The sequence below is a fragment of the Spea bombifrons genome, chromosome 1, assembly GCF_027358695.1.
Source record: "Spea bombifrons isolate aSpeBom1 chromosome 1, aSpeBom1.2.pri, whole genome shotgun sequence".
Lineage (NCBI taxonomy): Eukaryota > Metazoa > Chordata > Amphibia > Anura > Pelobatidae > Spea > Spea bombifrons.
In genome coordinates, this window is record NC_071087.1 from 80,456,559 (window position 1) to 80,480,332 (window position 23,774).

The window sequence follows — 23,774 nt, forward strand, 5'->3', positions numbered from 1 at the left end:
AGATTTCACTAAGGCATTTGACACTGTAATTTAATTCTTCTATGGGGGACAGTGTTTGGGTTTGGATGTTTGGACTTAAAAATCCCAAGGCAGAATAAAGCATTGGATGCACTGTTCTGTCAGTAACATCATAAGAGAGAGAATTGGGAGTAATTATTTCTGAGGACTTAAAAGTAAGCAAGTAATGCAATAAAGTGTCAACAAAAGCAAGCAGAGTGTTGGGTTATATAGCTAGAGGCATTAGTAGCAGGATGATGGATGGTGGTTCATGCACACACATGCAGAGCTGAACTCATTTATAACATAGACATTTTCAGCAGGTTTTTTTTCACTTTAGCAATATACAAAGTTTGTGCATCCCCAAAATTAAACTAGACATTGCTCTCATTATAAGCTATGTTTTTTTTATCCATGTTGGATCATAATAACCAACTAATCAGACCACCACAATGCTTACGGTAAATCATATGAATTGGTTTCTAGTTCTTAGCAATGCCCCCCCATCAAAACAGCAAGGGAGATTAATTTAACTCTTAATGCACTTGACTATGGTTTTATACACAAACGGAAAAATATAAAGTGACCTAGGCTAACAGGCTATTTCAAGTAAAGCATTATGGGGGATTTATTTATTTTTTTATTTGGAAACCTACCTAACCATATATCGCCTAAGCCTTTTATGGCATTTTCCATACCGCTTAGGGAAAGTGCGGAAGAATGCTCAGATTTCACACTCACTTTGGCTGAAGCCTTTAGACATTGTATAGAATGCCTGATTTTCACACTTTGCCTCTAACAAATTTATAACGAAAGACAGGCCAGGCGACCAAATGACAGGAAGCTCACACCGTCTCTCCCCAAACATCTGAAATGTACACAACTGGCACCAGTATAAAATAGAAACGAGATATAAAACCAAATGTTTATAGAGGCTTTGGAGATCCCTAAGTTAGATCAGATCTGTACTCTTTTGTTCACACTGTGCACATATTTATTACAACACTACGTGGCTATTCATCAATAGATGTGCAAAAAGCTTACTTTTTTCACCCATTCTATTTAACACACTCACAATAATGATCCTCAAAAATTACAAACGGTCACGATCTGCTCCTAAAATATAAATTTTAAATGAATTAGTGATTTAGGATCCATAACTGCTTGTCAAGTTCTACATTTTAGGAAGGACAGAGCACAGCACCAAAAAATATCCTTATATTTAATATAATTAGGATGTATTTTAAACAATGTTACACTGGGTAAGAACTGTAGGCACCAGCTCAGGCTAGTATAGAATTTAAGCATTTTTAATTTTAAGGTAGGGGTTCTGAAATATTTTCAGGAATTAAAAATGTTCTGCCAAAAAGATACCTTTATTCTATAGGGTTCTAATCCTTTCAAATCTGGAGTTACTGTTAATTAGGGTCATAATCCGTGGTTGACAGAGAATTTAAGGGATGGGATTTACATAAGAGTTTCCAGGGAAAGATTCATACTGTGTATTAATGATGTTGTGGATGGTTTCCTTGGGAAAGGTTAAACAAAGCAAATGTTAGGTAAGACAAGTTTACTACTGAGCTTTCAATATATGCAACAGAATTGGCTTTTGTCTACATGTGCTGGATTTAAACAGGTAAAAAAAAAAAAAAACCCAAAAAGGAAAATCCTTTTGGAAACTATTATTGCGTTTTACCCAAATAAAAGTTTTAAGCCTCTAATCAAGCTTGTTCCCTATATATTTAGTATTATCAAAAATAACACGCGTTTGAATGTGTAAAATGTATAAAGATAACATTTAAATATTAAATATGCTCCTTTTGTGTTGCTGCCACCCAAGCAGTATTCCTCTTGTCCTGGCAATATCATCACACAAAGGGGTGCATACACATACAGGAAACACACACACACACACACACACATATATATATATATATATATATATAGTGTAAAACAAATAGCTCACAAGGCTCATCAAATAGAATCTTCTTTAATCTTGGCTCTATAAAATATAAATGGACGCCAATGGCACGGACCCGAAAAAAAAAGAAACTTGCGATAAAAGGATGGCGCATCAACATATCACTCTAGCTATACAGTCCACATCTCCAAGAAAATTGTCTTCTGCTAGGCTCAATGCATTTTGCCAGCAATCCCACTGGCTTTCTCATGAGAATAACGTCTCTGTATTGTCCACCAAAGTCCAAAAATTATTTATATAAATCAAGAACAAGATCCCTTAATTTATAGTTTTCTTAACCATGGACAACCCCACTTCCATGTACATCATGGCGGAACATCCATTTCCTCCCAGTTACCACGGCAAGCCACACACACTTCCGTATACATTGTGGCACCCCTCTTCCATGTATATCATGCTGGAACATCTTTTTCTACCCGGTTTATCGGTTACCATGGCATACATAATCACGAGTGAAAGAGGAGAGAACATCAGCCCATGCCCAGAAGTTGCCCTAAGCGCCATATAGGTCGCTGGTAACTCCCTGAGCAACAGGTGAGGTCTACTTAATGGTCTATCGAGAATGAAGGAAAAGGGGAATTTCCCATGTACATCTGTCAATAGCTGCATGGCTGCAAGTTTTGTGATGCTTCAACGTGCAAATGCATGGGGGGATTCGTCAGGCTATTTTGCATGCAGGAGATGTGTTCAGCTGTGTTCCTTGCACGTAATATTCAGAGCCCAGTGCACATGCAGCCAATTAGTGGAAAGAGTAATCAGAGCACTGGGAGGATAGCAGCTGCAAGGCTGTCTCTTCCACATCAAGTAAGTCTTATTTGATTTTTTAATTTTCAAGAACGCATATTAAAGTACTCCGTGTACTTCAATATGCATTCTTCTTTCGTGGAGGCGTCAGGGACCATTAGTATCAATCCCATTGTACATTAAAAGATAAATCACGGATGTGCTTTTTGCTTGTCAATCAGTGTACTTCAAATCCCGGAGCCAGAGACTGGCAGCAGCCTACGTCAGAGCCAGCCAGCATTATCTAATCAATTTCCTGTCTTGAAGTTTACCAGGGCTGGGCTTGCGATCTCGAGGCAGCCCTGGCACTTATAGTCTGGAGAGGCATGCTGAAGTGACAGACCAGGTAAGTATGGGGCATAGATGGCCAGCGGCCTACCATGCATTTACCCAACGTGCCAGGTGCCCAGTCTTCGCTTGAAGTTTACTACTTTGAACCGTTACAAAGGCTGCCTATCCGAATGAATGACATTTAGCGATTTGACTATTGGTAAGAGATAGAGTTTATAAGAAATAATTATGAAGATTTGAACAATTAGATGGCTGTTCCCATGGCATACACTAAAGGTGGATTTGTAATGCATACAACTAACTAACTGGCAAACATATGTACATACCTGGGAACTCTCCGGGTTTGACCTGGAGATTGCGGGGTGAAGCAAGACCCGAATCCTCCAGGTCGCTGCACGCCCATTTTCCCTTTAAATGGGAGTGTTTCCCAGCGGGACCTCCCACAATGTCAGTGGGCAGTCCTGGCTGTGTCCTGCAAGGGAAGGCTCCGGGTAGCGGGAGCCCAGAAGTTCCCAGGTATGCATTTGTACCTGCCCCTGCAATAGGTTTAGCCGCCTTCCAAGCCTTCACACTTTAGAGTGCATTTAGAAGTAATAAACCTGATTTAGTGAGCTTGGCAAGTTTCCGATTATAGGACTTTTAACTTCACACAATTAATGTGGGAATTAAGATTTTCAGGGCTAGTAAAGTCCTTTTGAATAAAACAGAATTAGCGTTACGCGTTATTTAGTACTTAGGCTGAAATTCGATACATCAGGGGTCGCGCACACCTGGGAAAAGATTCCTTCAAATGCAAAACAAAACATCCCTATCAGGTAAACTATTAGACTGAGTTACAAAGAGAGAAAAACAGAAACACTATAAAAGAAATATCATATAATTTGTTTGCAGTGATTCACATCCAAAATCATTAATTAGTGGGGTAAACAGTAAGTATGGATTGCTGCCATCTAGAGGACCCAAGCCAGTGATGTAAATGGCCCAGTATCACACAGGCACTCCGCTCATACATCGCTGTAACCTAGAAGAGCTCAAGAAAGGTAATTATGTGGCTCCACACATACATACATACAACAAGCTATGTCAAGCAACAGAAGTGCATAATTATCAGCTAGCAACATAGATATATATGGAACATGTGCTACATATTATTGTTATTTAAAACTCACAACCAGAAGGGAATAGTATTAATGCTTCTCTCACGCAACACAAAACATACATAAAGGGGCTAGAAAGGTTGATTTAAAATATTTAAATAAAAACAGTGATCCAAACTTTTTAAGAAAATTGAAAGGTCACAGACCTTGAAGCACCACTAAAATCAGGTTAATTTAACTTAACCCATCCGCAGGGCACAGTAGCAGCACTAACAAGGATCTGCTAAGGATGTGCTCATTTCTGGTGCGTAAGTTAAGGCTGTCATAGCCAGGCCCTTTGGGACTTGATTTGTTATCCGCTGTGGCAGACTAAGCAGAGGGTCTGCCAATGATATCGTAATTTAATTTGCTGGAGCTGTCTTGTTATCCAAAAGCTTGTTAGGTTCCTATCACTGTGTCAATAGGAATCAGTATCATTCCACACACGGTTCTGACCCTTCAAGCACACTGTCCGGTTTTCCTTGACACAATTTATAGTCCTGTAAAGGTTCTGCTGCAGAATGGTAAAGGGTTTACAGAGAGGGCATAATTAGGGGCCCTGGTAAGATAGTTCCAACCCTATGACACTGAGAGGATTCAATCCTCACCAACCATCTAAGGTATGGGGCAACTCACTGGCGGATGCCGCTGATCCCCCTCACCAGTGGGTAACAGCAAAAGACGTATGATGACTGAAAAACATTTTCACTGGTAAATACATTAAAGCACTCAATGGGGATTACTTATAAAGATCAATCCTGGTGAACAGTTTGGAAAGTTGAGGAACCTTCAGGAACCGGCTATTGATTTCCACACTCATTATCTCCATGCAGCTGTAATGCTCTTTCTACAAAATCCACAATGACTCCGATTGCCTTCCTCCTTTATATTACAAAAAATATGTGGACATCCCTCCTAATTTATGCGTTTAGGCATTTTGGTCACACCAATTAAAAACAGGTGCAAAAAAACCAAACAAGTAGGCATGCCATCTTCATAGACATACATTGGCAGTAGAATGGGTCGTTCTCAGTGACTTTAACCCCTTAATGACCAGTGATGTGCCAGGCACATCACGGAAAAACAGTCACTTGCCTGGCACATCATGGCATTAAACAAGCTTAGAAAGCAATTGTTTCTTCGCTTAAACGGTGGTGCTGTAACACCAAGATCGGCATCAGGGGCTTCTGGTGGCCCCTCCTCTGGGCGTCAATGTCCGCCATACACTGTATGGTGGACGCCTGTTTTAAAAGAGTTGAGGAGGCGATCAACAATTTGCCAGCCTCAAAGATGTCCCAAATAGCACATGGGTCAGTATGACCAGATTTGGGGGGGAAAATGGTTATGTTGCTGTAAACATTGAGTTTTTTAAAAGCTAAACACATTAACTTTTGTAGATAAGCGACAGATTATCAGATAAGTGAGAAATGGTATTTTTTTCAATTTCATCCTGTTCCATTTTAAGTATACTGGGTAACTCACATTTTGTTTTCCCTACTACAAATTACATAGTGTGAACACCCTTCCAAACATAGTCTTATAAAATAAGACTTACCTTTTTCTAATCATATATAAGACACCACCTCACATTTTTAACATATTAAATAAGCCAGATTTTCTTACTCACCTCCTCCCACTGATGTATATACCGAATAAGTCTCGAAAGCCGAAGTAACCGCAAAAGACTGAGGATCTTGGTGAACCTTACAATTCGTAGAGCCCGAGCTGTTTTATACACTTCAGAGTCAATGCCCCTTTCCACAATTAGGAATATGTAATCCACAGGGATGGAGGACACAAAATCTACCACAAACCACGTGCGAAAGTATTTGCGCTTAATTTTCTGTGGGTCTAGAACAATCTCAGTATTGTCCTCAATTACAATGCCTGTGCGAAAGTTCAGAACCAGGTCCATGAGGAAGAAGGTGTCCGACACTACGTTAAACACAATCCATGGAGTGGTGGTCTCTTCCCTGAAGAATGTGATGCCCACAGGGATGATGATCAGATTCCCCACCATGAAGAGCAGCATTGTGAAGTCCCAGTAGAACCTGTGGGTGTAAAAAGTATGGTGAGGTAGGCATGTATATAATTGGCATCAATTTCACATTTAGTCAGTAAACCTACAAGTAAGTCTTAGCTGTGTTGTAAATAACAGTGACAATAAGCAGTATTGCACACACTACCAAAAAAAATCACAAGGATGGACATATCAGACTACTTAATCCAGCACATATCAGACTACTTAATCTGTGTGTGTGTGTGAAAATGCCCTCAGTGGGTATAGTCATTGAGCTTTATGATCTCTTTTTATATGCCACCTGATTATCAGAAATCAAGTTTTTTAGGTGGACAAAACTGAAATAAACATAGTAACATGCATTACACATTAATAAATAGTGGACACAGAAGTGTTGCGTAACCATGGCATATATTTATGGTATTATATTGCTTCATTGATTAAACAGTATTCTGCCCTCCAGCCGGTGCCTTAAAATGGTGCCAATGAAGGATGAAAAATACAGGCACACAGACATGTGAGCAGATTAAACAGGCTGAATAGTTATCATCTGCCATCAAATTCTGTGTTTCTATAGTAATTTCTTAGTGTACCAAGTGAAAAATAGTAATGTCTACATGGTAACACAAAAAGGCATCATATTTATGTCAATGAAAAATGGTAGATGGCAATTTGTATTTTTCTTTTTTCTTATAACTTACTACTTTTTGTTATATGTAAAAGGCTGGCAGCGAAGGTCAGTGAGCTTGTACTACTAGACTAGTACGACCAGATGGACACTACTGGAGCTACATGATGTCAAACAGAAAACAGGATTTTTGCATGTTCATTTAGGGATAACCATGTGCATACGTTTGTGAAGGACATAACATCACTGGATTTAAAGCATAGTGTTATATGATCTTGTTCCTCTGATATGACCTTTAGAGACTAATAAAACATTGACCAGGTAAAATATCATATTTAGCTGCTATAGCCAGTAACCAGAGACCATCTAATCTCTAAATGTTATCAAAAATAGATGTACAACAATGTATGCAAAATGTACTTAAAGGGGCTGACCCCTCTAATCTGCTGAATTTTACACTTTCACGACTAAATGTGGCATTAGAAACATTATTCCCTCATACCAAAATCCATAAATTATTATTTGAAAATGTTCCTTTTTCATATTTGGAAGAGAGGGACAGGGAAGGGGGTAGCATATGTGTGTGTACTGTAGTGTTAGAGTCTATGTGTATGTGTGTATGTATAGTGCTAGAGTTAGTATGTGTCCTGTAGCGTCAATGTGTGTATGTATGTATAGCTGTGTAGGGTGTCAAATTCACAAAGGCAGAAGGCAGCAGTGTAGCGCCACGAGGCGAGTAGTGTATGTTAGGGTATAATGTAGTGTCAGAGTCCGTGTGTATATGTGTATATGTATAGTACTGGAGTCAGTTTGTGAGTGTGTATACTGTAGCGTCAGAGTCAGTGTGTCTACTATATTGTAGTGCCAGATTTAATGTGTACACCGATCAGCCATAACATTATGACCAACTGCCTAATATTGTGTAGTTTCCCCTTTTGCCGTCAAAACAGCCATGACCTGTTAAGGCATGGACTCTGCTAGACCTCTGAAGATGCGCTGTGGTGTCTGGCACCAAGATGTCAGCAGCATATCCTTGTAAGTCATGTAAGTTGCGAGGCGGGGCCTCCATGGATGCCTCTTGGTGCCATGTGTTCTCCAGGTAAGCGACGCACACCCGGCCAACATAAAAGAAAACGTGATTCATCAGTCCAGGCCACCTTCTTCCATTGCTCTGTGGTTCAGTTCTTATGCTCACGTGGCCATTGTAGACAGGGGACCGGGGTCAGCATGGGCACCCTGACTGGTCTGCGTTGAAACAGCCCCATACGCAACAAACTGCAATGCACTGTGTGTTCTGACACCTTTCTATCAGAACCAGCAGTACCTTTTTCAGAAACGTGAGCTACAATAGCTCGTTTGTATTTGGTGGTTGGATCTGACCACACGGGCCAGCCTTTGCGCCTTCGTGCCCCCGCCATACATCAGCGAGCCTTGGCCACCCATGACCCTGTTGCCAGTTCACCGCTTTTCCTTCCTTGGACCACTTTAGGTACTGACCCAGTCGTCTAGCCATCACAATTTGGCCCATATCAAAGTTGCTCAGAACCATTTTTCCTGCTTCTAACACATCAAATTTGAGGACGACATGTTCACTTGCTGCCTAATACCATATTTGCTCGAATATAAGACAAGCATTAAGAATATAATGCTCTGAAAAATACCCCTCATTGTATATTTGAGGTCGTCCTCAAATAGAGGTCTAACTACAAGACTAAGATCCAGATCCCCTGCAGAACTGCAGGGGACCTGGATCCTCCTCTCAGGCAGCAGGTGGACGTCTGAGCGATGCTCATATCCCACTCACTGACAGGTGTCATGATAACAAGATTATCAGTGTTTTTTTTACTTCACATGTCAATGGTCATAATGTTATGGCTGATGGGGTATGTGTGCATAGTTTTAAAGTGTGCATTTTTTATAACAAGTATAGTGTTAGCCAGTGTGTGTATGTTGTTGGCTAGTGTGTGAATGTTTATGAGTGTGGTGTTAGGTTGTATGGTGTTATGTATGTTATAGTACGGCATGAGCATTAGTGTGTTAGGATTAGGGCTGCAACTAACGATTATTTTAATAATCGATTAGTTGGCCGATTATTTTTTCGATTAATCGATTAATCGGATAAAAAAAAACAAAATATGCAAATTTTTCGTTTATTTAAAATAATTTAATGAACTGGATGTTAAAAAACAACTTAAAATTTACATTAACATTCTTATTTTGTTATGATGTAATAAAAAACAATATTTTCAAAGTACAAGAACCCAAGCACAATATTTATGAAACAAAATAACCCCAAACATTCTGGAAAGAGGTGGACTATTACTGTTCAAGAAACTTTGCCCCAGCCCTGGCACTTTGCACCCAGCACTTTGCACCCAGCCCTGGCACTTTGCACCCAGCACTTTGCCCCAGCCCTGGCACTTTGCACCCAGCACTTTGCCCCAGCCCTGGCACTTTGCACCCAGCACTTTGCACCCAGCACTTTGCCCCAGCCCTGGCACTTTGCACCCAGCACTTTGCCCCAGCCCTGGCACTTTGCACCCAGCACTTTGCACCCAGCCCTGGCACTTTGCACCCAGCCCTAGCACTTTGCACCCAGCACTTTGCACTGTGCCCCTGCACCCAGTCTCCAACTCTGCCATGCACCCAGCCCTGCCCCCACATTCTGCCCTGCCCCCACACTCTGCCCTGCACCCACACTCACACCCTGCCCTGCACCCAGTCTCCCACTCTGCCCTGCACCCACACCCTGCATCCCCACCCCCCACTCTGCCCTGCACCCAGTCTCCTGCCCTGCATCCCCACCCCCACTCTGCCCTGCACCCAGTCTCCCACTCTGCCCTGCACCCACACTCACACCCTGCATCCCCACCCCCACTCTGCCCTGCACCCAGTCTCCTGCCCTGCCCCCCCACCCCCACTCTGCCCTGCACCCCCCATCCCCACTCTGCCCTGCACCCCCCATCCCCACTCTGCCCTGCACCCACACTCACACCCTGCCCTGCATCCCCACCCCCACTCTGCCCTGCACCCCCACCCCCACTCTGCCCTGCACTCAGTCTCCTACCCTGGCCCCCCACCCCCACTCTGCCCTGCACCCAGTCTCCCACTCTGCCCTGCACCCACACTCACACCCTGCATCCCCACCCCCACTCTGCCCTGCACCCAGTCTCCTGCCCTGCCCCCCCACCCCCACTCTGCCCTGCACCCCCCATCCCCACTCTGCCCTGCACCCCCCATCCCCACTCTGCCCTGCACCCACACTCACACCCTGCCCTGCATCCCCACCCCCACTCTGCCCTGCACCCACACTCACACCCTGCCCTGCATCCCCTGAAACCCCACCCCGCCGTGGACCCCCACCCTGCCGTGGACCCCCACCCCGCCGTGGACCCCCACCCCGCCGTGGACCCCCACCCCCGCGAATTGCTCTGTGCGAATGGAGCCACTCGCACAGAGCGAATCGCACAGAGCGAATCGCACAGAGCCACTCGCACAGAGCCACTCGCACAGAGCGATTCGCACATAGACATGAAGAATACTTACCTCCGGAACGCGTCACATCCGTCACGTAGCTGAAAGAAGGCGGAGACTGCAGAGCGTGTAGCAGAAGCGGGGAACGCTCGCGGAGGTAAGTAAAAGGAGCCGAGTGCTCCAACAACGAATCGATCACTCGATTAATCGATAACGGAAATCGTCGACAACGATTTCCGTTATCGATTATTATCGATTTTATCGATTCGTTGTTTCAGCCCTAGTTAGGATATAGTGTGTGTATTAGTGTATGGTGTAGGGTAGAGCCCTGCGCGGGACTGCTTTTTTAATCCCGATAGCGCCCGCTCCCGCTGTTTTGAATCCCGCTCCCGCAGTGCGGGTGTTCCGCTCCCGCCACATTTGTGGCCAATCACACCCGCCTCCTTACCTGATTTCCCGCGCAGTCCCGCAAGGCTGCCCTCGAGTTGTTCCCTCACAGCGTCTCTTCTCTTGCTCCGCCCAGGAACAAGGCGGAGTCACAGGAAGTGATGTCACATCATGTGACTCCGCCTTCTTCATGGGCGGAGCAAGATAGGAGACACTGTAATGGAGCAGCGAGAAGGCATCCTTGCTGGACTGCACGGGATTATCGGGACCCGCAGGTACAGTGCCTGACCGCCCGCAGCCCCAGAAAGACCGCCCGCAAGTTTTTTGGCGGGTCCTGCGGGACCCACGGGACCCGCGGGACTCCTCTAGTGTAGGGTGTATATATGAGAGTAGTATGTTAGCTTGTGTGGTTCTGTTGTAACAGCGCTACGAAATCTGCTGACACTATATGAAAAAAATGTAATGTATTTGTGAGCATAACACGCTAGTGTGTCTGTTACTGTATGGCTGTTAACATGTGAAAGCATTAGAATAATGGTTAAACATACAAGCTTGAGTCTTTATGGTGTAAAATACCCATTGTCATAAAAAGGCTTAACTGCAGTACTGTACAAAATGATGCAGCACTGAAAAAAGGTGCGTTTTATGTCATAGTGGCCCAATAAACATTCTTTAACTGCAGACCAGGGAGTAATAGATTAAAATAAAAACATTATTGGGGAAGAAAAAAATAAGTTGGTCCAAAACCAAATTTGTCGACCCCTGTGTGACTGTGTATACACTGTATACTGTAAGATGAAGTAAGGGGGATGGAGAGGGAAGAAGTGCATGTGTGTTTACTGTAGTGTTAGTTGGTATGTGTGTGCATTTATATTTATAGTCCTACACTGTGTACTGAAGTGTAGTATTTGTGTGTGTATCTATAGTGCTAGAGGTAGTGTGTGCACAGTGTTAGAATCAGTGTATACTTGTGTGTGTGTGTGTGTATATATAGTGTCATGTGTTAATGTGTATAGTGCTAAAGTCAGTGTATGTATATATATATATATATATATATAATTATAAACACACAAACACACACACGGTATATACACTCACTGGTCACTTTATTAGGTACACCTTGCTAGTACCGCGTTGGACCCCTTTTGCCCTCAGAACTGCCTTCATTCTTCGTGGCATACTTTCTACAAGGTGCTGGAATCATTCCTCAGAGATTTTGGTCCATATGGACATGATGCCATCACGCAGTTGCTGCAGATTTGTCGGCTGCACATCCATGATGAGAATCTCCCGTTCCACCACATCCCAAAGGTGCTCTATTGGATTGAGATCTGGTGACTGTGGAGGCCACTGGAGTACAGTGAACTCATTGTCATGTTCAAGAACCAGTTTGAAATGATGTGAGATATGTGACATGGTGCATTATCCTCCTGGAAGTGGCCATCAGGAGAAGGGTACACTGTGGCCATAAAGGGATGGACAAGGTCAGCAACCATACTTAGGTAGGCTGTCGATACTCAATTGGTACTAAGTGGCCCAAAGTGTGCCAAGAAAATGTCCCCCATACCATTACACCACCACCAGCCTGAACCGTTGATATCAGGCAGGATGGAGTTATGCTTTCATGTAGTTTACGCCAAAGTCTGACCCTGCCATCTGAATGTCGCAGCTGGAATCGAGACTCATCAGACCAGGCAACATACTTCCAAGTCTTCCATTGTCCAATTTTGGTGAGCCTGTGCAAATTGTAGCCTCAGTTTTCTATTCTTAGTTAACAAGAGTGGCACCCGGTGTGGTCTTCTGCTGTTGTAGCCCATCTGCTTCAAGGTTCGGCGTGTTGTGCGTTCAGAGATGATATTCTCGATATTCTGCCCATTCTCCTCTGATCTGCGACATCAACAAGGCATTTTCGTCCACACAACTGCCGCTCACTGGATATTTTCTCTTTTTCGGCCATTCTCAAGAGGTGCGTGAAAATTCCAATAGATCAGCGGTTTCTGAAAAACTCAGACCAGCCCACCTGGCACCAACAACCATGCCACGTTTAAAGTCACTTAAATCCCCTTTCTTCCCCATTCTGATGCTCGGTTTGAACTTCAGCAAGTTGTCTTGAACACATCTACATGCCTAAATACATTGAGTTGCTGCCATGTGATTGGCTGATTAGCTATATGTGTTAACAAGCAATTGAACAGGTGTACATAATAAAGTGGCCAGTGAGTGTATATATTGCTAGTCAGTGTTAGTATGTGTGCGTATATATATATGTAATTTCAACATGCGTGAGTATATATATTGTAAGTCAGTGTTTATGTGTGTGTAGGAACGTATGGTGTTTGGGTTACTATATGGCATTAGGGTGAGTGTATGTCAGAATATAGTTTCATGGCGTGTGCATGAACGTATGGTGTGAACATTACCGTATGTTGGTTACAATGTACAATTTAGTAATTTGATATTTGATTATTAACTTGATTTACTAATAATTGAATGTATTTTTCAGCTTATTAAATAGATTAATATTTTATCAATTGTTTATGAAATGGATCATTAATATATATTTGCCGAATGTTTCATCTACTGATCAATACTTTATAATACTTTACATGTATTTTGTGAGATATTATTTTTAGACTGGGACATATTTCTTAAAATGTTATATTAGTGAAAATATGATCATATGACATAACATTGGAACTTTTTAAATGTGTTAATAATGGGACTCTCGAAATGTTAACCCTTTAATAGCCAATCTTGAAGATTCTATGTAGTGACTCCCCAAATTTGCTAGCTAACCAAAGGGCTCTAGTACCAGACCTTGACTTTATTATTATTTAAAGACACACTTAAATGGGTCACATGCATTCAAGCAGGAATATCAACCATAGCATACTGGTAGCAAAAGCACCAATTGGTAGGGAACAATGCGGGGAAGCAAATAAAGAAACTAGATGTTAAACATTTTGGTGCCACAGCTTCCCAACGCTTGAAATATATCATTTGTAACAAATGTGTATGGTAACTAAAACCTACTATTTTCATTATAGTAGTCCTTGCATACACACAAGATTATTCCATGCATAACACTAACAAGTGGTAATTCAGGATTCAAGTAAATCAAGAGAATTGTGACCTGGCAAACCTGATTTCTTCTTATTTACTTCTCGGACAGTGGAGGAATTCAAAACTATATTTTTAAATGGCTACTACGTTTAATGTACATTTGTTTTCTGTCAAATTGTGTTACTGTACTCATTCCTTTTTATACATGTCAGAATGCATTCATATTTTATGCCATGAGCCTGTTAACATAATGTCACAAGCAGCAAAGCGAGCAGCTACCTCCTGTGATTTAATCTGTTACAACAGTCTGCAAGTCCAATAAAAAAAAAACTTAAACAAAGAGGATAAAAAGTCTGCGTTCCCCACTATATTTGGTATGGTGCACACTAACAGCAGAAAACGCAGGCAGACCACATTCTGCTTCTATTTGTACATTCGCTGATGGCTATTAATGTGCACTGAGAGTTTTGTGTCTCACAGCTCTGTGTAGCTTTCAAGTGCTCACTTTACTTCGCCGTTGAGAATTAACAATAAAGGTCACCAAGTTTTCCCATCTCTCGTACTTTAAAGCATCTTGGTTAAAACACTTGGGGATAAGCTGTAGGTGGTTGGAAGTCTTGTTTTCCACGTGGCCTAGAAGATACTCAAGAAGAAAAAGCTTGCGCACAGGCCCTTTTCACAAGTCAGCCTCTTCCATGATTAAATTACACAATCCCATAGGGGTTCACATACATTCGATAAATAGATAATAATTGAAAAGAAATACCCGCTACAACGGTCGCGTGACAGTACTAGGAGGGTTGAAATATTTGTAGCACGAACCAATAAAAGTGAGGTTTTGGGATCACTCAGGTGCAAAAATGCCACGTGTGAACACTTATATTATATTATCAATTTCATGACTGGTATGTTGAAATCTTAAAAACACAGGGACAACTTCCCATACCCTGGGATTTACGCTGCTGTCGGTCCGCATTAACCATGCAAGGACATTCTAAAAAAAAAAACAAAAAAAAATACAAAGCGCATCTCTCTTGAAGACCAACCAAATTTGTGCTCCTCAGACCACTGTAGTCCTATGCGTAACCGCACTAAAAACGTCGTTATCGCCTACCTCCTGTTTAAAGAAATATAAGTTCATAATTTATTTAATGGTATAGAGCTACACGGTCTATGCTTCCTGTGGAAGACTCAGCCTTCCGCATAAATAATGGCTGAGCAGGCAGGTTTATGGCATGACACAAGCCATACTATGGCCAAACTATCAAGCCATGCCCATGCCAAAAGAAACTTGCCTGCAACATAAGTACAGGTGTTTACAAAGATCAAAAATCTATAGCTTCCAAGCTTCCTCTCTGACTTAATTATACCAGTTTGAATATATATAACTTTTACAGAAACCTTGCACAAAGAAGCACAAATCATACATGAATATATAGAACGTCCAGGTAAAATAAGCTAGTATTCAGCTAAGCTTACCACCTAGCCTTATGGCTCTCTCATGTATTTCCATGAAGAATAGTTGGTTTCTGAGGGTCCCACTCATGAGCTTATAAAAAAAAAACTCAGATATACAATCAAACTGATATTTAGAGCTGCAACAAGAGTAAACATGAAGGAAAATGCCTGTTTCTACCCAAAGCGGGTCTTTTTCAGGGGACAAAATATCAGATAGTATAGTATCGTAATTTCAAGTAGCGTATTGTTTCGATTATAAGACAAGGTTTTTTCAAGAACAATGCTCTGTATAATCAAGGTCGTCTTATAATCAGACCTCAAATAGAGGCTATGAGACTAAGATCCAGATCCCTCGCAGTTACCTGTCTGGTAACCTCAGCTGCTGTCGGCACTTCCACCGGGGCATCTATCACCGAGCGCCAGCGAAAGCACGGGCAGCAGCGGAGGTTGTCTACGCGCATCGTGCAGACCTTCCCCGGCTGCCAGAGAGCTGTGGGGAATTCTCTTCTCTGGCAGCTGGGGAACGTCTGCTCGATAGACGCAGACAACTACTGCTGGCACTTCTATGATGGAGCACTGGCGTCACATGACCTTCCAGTGCTCAGTCATAGAAGCCCCGGCGGAATTAATGCCGGCCTCCACCTGCTGCCCCCACTAGACACCACGCAGTCAGAAGCACTGGTAAGAGGTAGTGTTCTATGGGGGGGCATAAAGCTTTTCTGGAGGCAGAGTACCCCATGATATGCCTTTTAACACCCTTTATACCACTCTGCCTCCAGAAATGCCTTTTAACCCCCTATTTGCCACTCTGTCCCATGATATGCCTTTTAACCCCCTATATGCCAGAGTGTATAAGGCATTTCTGGAGTCAGAGTGGCATATAGGGGGTATAAGGCATTTCTGGAGGCAGAGTGGCATATAGGGGGTTAAAAGGCATTTCATGGGTTCAGAGTGGCATATAGGAGGGTATAAGGCATTTCTGGGGGCAGAGTGGCAAATAAAAGGAAATAAAAACAAAAAAATATATTTTTCTCAATCATAGCTTTTATTAAATTAATATTTACTAGTAAAACTTTTTTCCTATAGGGTAGTCTTATATTCAGGCTTTTTCTTTTTTTTTTCCTAAATGAATATTCAGATTTTGGGAGGGTCGTCTTATAATCGAGCAAATACGGTATAAGCAATTACAAGCATGATGACCCATAAAAATAAATCTATGGTTGTACACACAGAACAAAATGTGGCATACTCCAGTGGTAAACCTCTGTGCCACTTCCATATTTTTAACTGTTAACGTCATAACAAGAAGCTATTCTTGGGCATTACGCATTCCCCTTAGTAAGGGTCCTGGAAGACAATAATAAGGCCCCTTCAAATGGCATAAGCTTCTTTCAACAGAGTTAGATTGTATCTTAGTCTTTTGGGGTTTTATTCCTACAAAGATCAGCCATACAGTTCAGATTTTTGGCAGTTATTTTTATAAAGTTGTTTCCATGGAGATTCATACTCATACATGGTGACTCACCTATGATGTCACTGTCCACTACTGTTTTGAAAGACAAGGAAATGTAAGGGGGGCACTAAACCACAAATAATCCGATGTATATGCAGATTTTTGTTAGTGTGTGAGTTTATAAACATATAGCATATTATCTAGAGAGAGATACATGATATGCACATTAGATTGAGAAAACTATTTAATTATTGAGAAGATAATTAGAGAAGTCATAATCAGAGCCACAACGGACACACTAGATGGGCCGAATGGTTCTTATCTGCTGTCAAATTCTATCAGCGCCACGGAATATGAAGGCGCTATTTAAAACAATAATAATAATAATAATGATAAATAATAATGTAATACTACCTGTTTCTGCATTTCTCCAAACACAATAATGACTACAGTCTATCAGTGAGCAAAATGGTGTTCTCCTGAAAACCCAGCATGTTCGTAGCTCTCTGGATTTGGAGATTGTGGGCTCCATACATGCTAATCTGTATCTCTGTGAATATGTGAAAGCAGCTAGATACTATGTAACAAGGGTCGCACTCACTTTTTCCTTGCCTTCCTTTCTTCCTAATTGGATTTTATAGCCATTCTCCTGGATTAGCTTCTTATTAATTAGATATGCGAGTTAATTGGAAACATTTCCCATTGAGACTCGGGAGGAATCTAAAGGGAGGAGCCGGATTTTAATTCCCCGAAACAGAAAACCGCAGCGATTCTAGGGTCTTAACTCACCGCTCTGCACAAGTTACACAGCTCTGATAAAAGCCCCAGACAGGGGCTGAAACCTTGAATTTCGGTGCGATTCTTTACATTATATATATATATATACAGTGAAGGAAAAAATGATTTGACCCCCTGCTGATTTTATACGTTTGCCCACTGACAAAGACATAGCAGTCTATAATTTTAATAGTAGGTTTATTTGAACTGTGAGAGACAGAATAAAAACAAAAAAATCCAGAAAAATGCATTTCAAATAAATTATACATTGTATTTGAGCCCCTATCAATCAGCAAGATGTTTGGCTCTCAGGTGTCTTTTATACAGGTAATGAGCAGAGATTAGGAGCATTCTCTTATAGGGAGTGCTCCTAATCTCAGTTTGTTACCTGTATAAAAGACACCTGTCCACAGAAGCAATCAATCAATCAGATTCCAAACTCTCCACCATGGCCAAGACCAAAGAGCTGTCCAAGGATGCCAGGGACAAGATTGTGGACCTACACAAGGCTGAGGGTGAGAAGGTGAAAACAGTTGGTGCAATTATTCACAAATGGAAGAAATACAAAATAACTCAATCTCCCTCGGTCTGAGGCTCCATGCAAGATGATCTCAATGATCATCAGAACGGTGAGGAATCAGCCCAGAACTACACAGGATGATCTTGTCAATGATCTCAAGGCAGCTGGGTCCACAGTCACCAAGGAAACAATTGGTAACACATTACGCCGTGAAGGACTGAAATCCTGCAGCGCCCACAAGGTCCCCCTGCTCAAGAAAGCACATGTACAGGCCCGTCTGAAGTTTGCCAATGAACATCTGAATGATTCAGAGGAAAACTGGGTGAAAGTGTTGTGGTCAGATGAGACCAAAATCGAGCTATTTGGCATCAACGCAACTCGCCGTGTTTGGAGGAGGAGGAGGAATGCTGCCTATGACCCCAGGAACACCATCCCCATCGTCAAACACGGAGGCGGAAACACTATGCTTTCGGGGTATTTTTCTGCTAAGAGGACAGGACAACTTCACCGCATCAAAGGGACGATGGATAGGCTAAGGGTTGGGTGAGAACCTCCTTCCCTCAGCCAGGGCATTGACAATGGGTCGTAGATGGGTACTCCAACATGACAATGACCCAAAACACACGGCCAAGGCAACAAAGGAGTGGCTCCAGAAGAAGCACATTAAGGTCCTGGAGTGGCCTAGCCAGTCTCCAGACCTTAATCCCATAGAAAATATGTGGAGGGAGCTGAAGGTTTGAGTTGCCAAATGTCAGCCTCGAAACCTTAACGACTTGGAGAGGACCTGCAAATAGGAGTGGGACAAAATCCCTCCTGAGATATATGCAGACCTGAAGGCCAACAACAAGAAACGTCTGACCTCTGTGATTGCCAACAAGGGTTTTGCCACCAGGTACTAAGTCATGTTTTGCAAAGGGGTCAAATACTAATTTCACTGAGTAAAATAAAAATCAATTTATAATTTATTTGAAATGCGTTATTCTGGATTTCTGTTGTTATTCTGTCTCTCACCGTTCAAATAAACCTACCATTAAGATTATACTGATCATGTCTTTGTCAGTGGGCAAACGTATAAAATCAGCAGGGGATCAAATAACTTTTCCCTTCATATATATAAAAGTGTTCGTGTGTGTGCACATATTTTAGTACACATCAGCCGTGTATAGCAGAAAACATGGGCTAGCTGACAGCATTTTGAAATACATGTTGTTTGAATAACCAATGAAAAAAACTGAAACATGGACTTTTGAAGAACAAAGAGTTGTGGGATATTTTGCTAAGCCCCCCATATCTAAAAGTTAAAACTGAAGTAGTTTTTCTATCCTCGATACGTTGATTTACATTTTATAGTATCTTCAGTACTAACATGTTCATACGTGGACAACATTTGGTAGAGCATTTCATGATAGCAGAATCACGAGGTGACAATTCATATTTAAATGCATCTCCCAGGCAAAGTAATAATGGGGATGTAGTCATCAAAAAGAGTTAAAAACAGCATTTTGACCCTCGACATTAAGTGAAAGCTGCTTATAATGAATGAAGTAATGTAGTTAAACATTGTATTTTTTATTTATTTACGTTTTCATTTTTGAGTTTGAGGGTTAGTTGTCGTAGGACAGATACATATATCGCCCCCATTATCTAAATGTCCTAGACCTAGTTTGACCACATGGGCCATGTTTTCCAGGACACAATGTTTACATATTGCTGACCAGCTCAGATAAAACACTGCCCTACAGTATGTGGGATGCATGGATTTATCTAACTTGTATGTTTTCAGTTTATAGTTTGAGGGTTAGTTGTGGCTGAAGTGATACATACATCACCCTCATTATCTAGATATGGAATGTGATGATTGCCCAAGACAGACACATACACAGTCCAGGCAGGATCTCAGCACTATAATTTTAAATAACATGCAACAGCAGTCACATTAACTGTTCCTAGAATCTGTGTGATTATTCCTCCCCTTTACATTATTCCACCCCAGCCCTGTGTAAGCTAGATGATTGTGAAACGGTGGGGAAAAGGGAAGTGAGGCCACAATAACTGCTTTACAGGTTGTGCCACGAAGTACCTCTGAACTCAGCATGAGAAAATGGGTAAAATGCATACAGCAGTCCGACAGCAAAATAATACAGTCGCTATAGTATTAAATGAAGATTTACAAATGGCGCACACACAATCGGAACCAGAAGAAACAGTGAACAGGTTCTCTACACGAGCAGATACACCAGCATCCACACACAGACAACCACCTTGCACTTTACATTGAGATATACTTTAGTCTGGCCACCTCAGCCTGTGCCGCCCTACAGGATGGATGTGAACGACAGAGTGACATTGAAGTGCTTTTCTATCTGTCAAACTGCAACACCTGCTGCTAAATGATGTCCATGTGAACAATGCTCCAGGGAACATGCATTTTCACCCATCCTCCTGCTCACTCAACACCACTGTTTCCGTTGAATTTACGTCACTGCCCAGGGCCACCAATTGGGGCTGATGACCTTAGATGTATACTCTGAGGTCATCCTTCTGCAGAATTTGCTATACCTGAACGGGTTCATTTAAAGGAAAATGATTAAGCGTCAACCAGAACCAGTCAGAAATTGCAACTGGAGACATTTGTGTTTTTTCTCCATCATACTATAATTAATACTATACTTACTGACACAAACAAAGACATAGAAATAGTGTGTGATGAGGTTTACTGCATATCAGTGTGTGCTTTATCCTTTACTCTTACAAGCAAACCATAAGGTTTTTTTTATATTAAATGATGTAGAATGGCTGCAGGTATTTGAATGTCAACACCAGGAGTAAGGTTCCACTAACCGGGAGTAGAGCCTGCTTACTGAGAGAATGAATAAACACTAAGTTGTGGTCCTTCAGCACCATGGACAGCGTAACTTGTGGACAACATACCGAGCTATCATCTGGTATAAAACAGATACTAAGAACTGGTGGCTCCATTTCTTGTTAGAGTTTCAGACTTTAGAGGACTACACTGTCACTAGTATGCAAGTCAACACAACATCAAGGCAGAGCTTGGTCTGCTGACATTATAGTAAATACTGATATCTTTCAAAAATCAAAACTTCAAACCAGACACATAGTACATTTTTCCTAGGAAATATTCACATACTCATTGGTAAGTTTTAGAGATATATATGTGTTCTCTTTGATTGCATTATTCCTTATGCAAATTGTGCGTTTCATATGATATACGTGTCATTTATTGGTATCCACGTGTATTATTTTTTTCACATTTCCTCGCTGCAGTTTCCAACATGCCCTGTTCTGTGAAAACACTGTCAATTATTATATCAGACCTGGGCAGGGAAAAGGGAATAACTAGGAATAGGAGTTGGTCATTAACACCAGCTATGAGGTGAATACGATGTCAAACTGTAATATATGGATTATGCTTATTAGCAAGATACCGTCAAATCCATCACTGTCCTACTGACATTGGCCACAGCAAACCATTCTACTCATACTCTCGTCAGAACCCTTGTTCTTACACCATAAAATAAACTATTTAAAGGTTGCTTTGCTGCTCACCAAAGTAGTAGTGATGAACAGCAGCAGAACAAACACCACACAGGTGGCTGGCATGTTTCATCCAACTATCCATCCAAAGAAATAGAATTCATTCTGTAACCATCTACAAAAAGTGAGTGTTCTTCCTTAAAAAATATAAAATTGGGATCATTCTGGATACATTAAGTCAAAATATGGTAAAAGCATATTTTAGAACTGTATGAATCCTTGACTACAATACAAATGCCTCCACTGATGTTGTAATAGGAAGAATCAAATGCCTTTATGATCATAAAGATAAAGCAAGAAAACATTTGTCACATTGTGTCTATATGTTCTGCGTTAAGATATTAACTACATAAATCAGGAACGTATTAATGCCCTGGCTGCATATGGAAGGTCGTTATCCAGGTGATGTATGACTGAAGCTTACATACATCAAGAACATTGCAACCTTGAACAGTAGCAGGCGAGGGAGGAGAGAGCTGGTAACCCATTCAATACTAGACAGACCTGTGGAGGAGGCCTTATCTGTAGCAGAAGAGCTGATGCATATCAACCTAGCTAAATACCATGTCATTCTATTCCAAAACAGAAATGGTTCCGAGCTGCAATCTAGGCAAATATCCAACATTTCTTGAGAACTTCAGCACCTGACTGGTGAGGTGTGGGGAGCATTTGGATGATCTGAGGAATACGCCTACAGCATCCATCTCAATGCACCAGGGCCAGGTTTCAGTGGTGACATTCTTGTCTGGTTTCAAGGTTTAACCTTCTAAGCTTTGGATGCTCACAGGAAGTGATGACCTAGCTTCAGTTGGGAAACTACTAGTGGGTTCCAAAAAAGCACAGATGGCATTTTGGAACACAAACAAAACGTTTTTAATATGATGTCAGATACAGCCTCATCAAGCTACACATCTGATAGATGCCCATTGGCTTGACGTCCCTGTCCTTCCTTTCTCTTCCCCATCACTATATGCACACACATGCCAGACACAGTGACCTTCGATTCACCCTCTAACACCTTTCTGCCAGGACCAGCACGTTAGTGATCCCGGACCTCCAGCCGCCTACACACATAGTACTAAGCACCGGTTGACATGGTTTACTTCTAGGCTCCCTGGACCGGCAGGGTATTTGACCCACGTCTCCTGACATTGCTTACACATGAGATGCTATCACAGCCCAGCATCCCTGGCTTGTCCTTTGTTGTCTTTTTCTCCCCACCTGCATCATTCATCTCACCCTTGTATTTCTGATGCCCCTCTTATAATTGCACTGCAGTCATTGAAATAACACCCCCCATCCACTGGCAGGTTACCCCAAACTTCCACATTGCCTTACAACACAACGATGAGCTCCCCATCTCACTGGCCTCCTCAGCCCCTATTTGTCCACAACATAACATCTCACCCCCCACTCCCCACCACCAGTCGAGGTACCTGAAGTCACTGTAGGGGTGTATGATCCAGGACCCCGCGGATTTCACCCTCTCCTGCTCTCTCTCTACTGCCTTTTGGCTGCCAAACATCCGCAGGGAAAACTTGTTGACCCCGGGCTGGAGCATGGCAGAGAGCTGGCGATGCATGAAGCTGCTCCGGACATCTCCATCACCGGCCTCTCCATCTTCCGTCTCTTTCTCCGGTGAGGACCCCCGTGGGGGTTCGGTGGAGAAGGACACCTTGTGTTCCCGGGGCGGCGCCTCTGATAACTCCCGCCTGCATTCTCCATTCGGGCTGCCTTTCCCGGTACCGGGGGTCCCTGCCGAGCTGCACGGGCTGCGCGTTCCCCGCCTCCCAGCGGGACGGGGCTGCTGTTCCTCAGCCGCTGCAGCTCCAGCGGCAGCTGCCTCTACTCCCCTCATCCCCGCAGCGTTACAGCTGCCGCCTCCCCGCCCGTTCGTGGTAGCGGGGACCTGCGGAGTGAGCGGAGGGCGGGACAGCAGGGCGTGGACACCCAAAGAGGCGGAACCTCTCGGAAGAAAGAACCAATTGCTTTTGAGAAGGAGGGGACAAAAACGCTTATCCAGTTAGGACAAAGAAAGGAGGGGGGATCCCTTGTGTAAAGTAACCAAGTAGCAGGAGGAAAAATGGGCACGGACGTATGAGCTAGCCAATAGAGAGCAAGAATACGCCAAATCCTTGTCAGATTGTTTAGGCAGAGTAGTAAGAGGATGCCAGGTTGTAGGGTCGGCCCAGATACGCGAATGCGGTCCAATAAGGAAGCTGGAAGCATGAATGGGTTGGGAAGGCTA

The 23,774-nt window shown here is 42.6% G+C and overlaps 1 protein-coding gene across 1 annotated transcript in view; it reads right to left on the reverse strand.

Annotated features, from left to right (window-relative positions):
- HCN2 (hyperpolarization activated cyclic nucleotide gated potassium and sodium channel 2) overlaps window positions 1-23,418 on the reverse strand; it is a 39,581-nt gene extending 16,163 nt beyond the window's left edge. The window contains exons 1-2 of the mRNA XM_053465250.1: window positions 22,963-23,418; window positions 5,816-6,239 (exon numbers count right to left, since the gene is read on the reverse strand). Of these exons, the coding sequence (XP_053321225.1) occupies window positions 5,816-6,239; window positions 22,963-23,384 (846 nt within the window). The 5' untranslated portion in view covers window positions 23,385-23,418. The remainder of the gene's footprint in view (window positions 1-5,815; window positions 6,240-22,962) is intronic.
- Window positions 23,419-23,774: the final 356 nt, after the last annotated feature.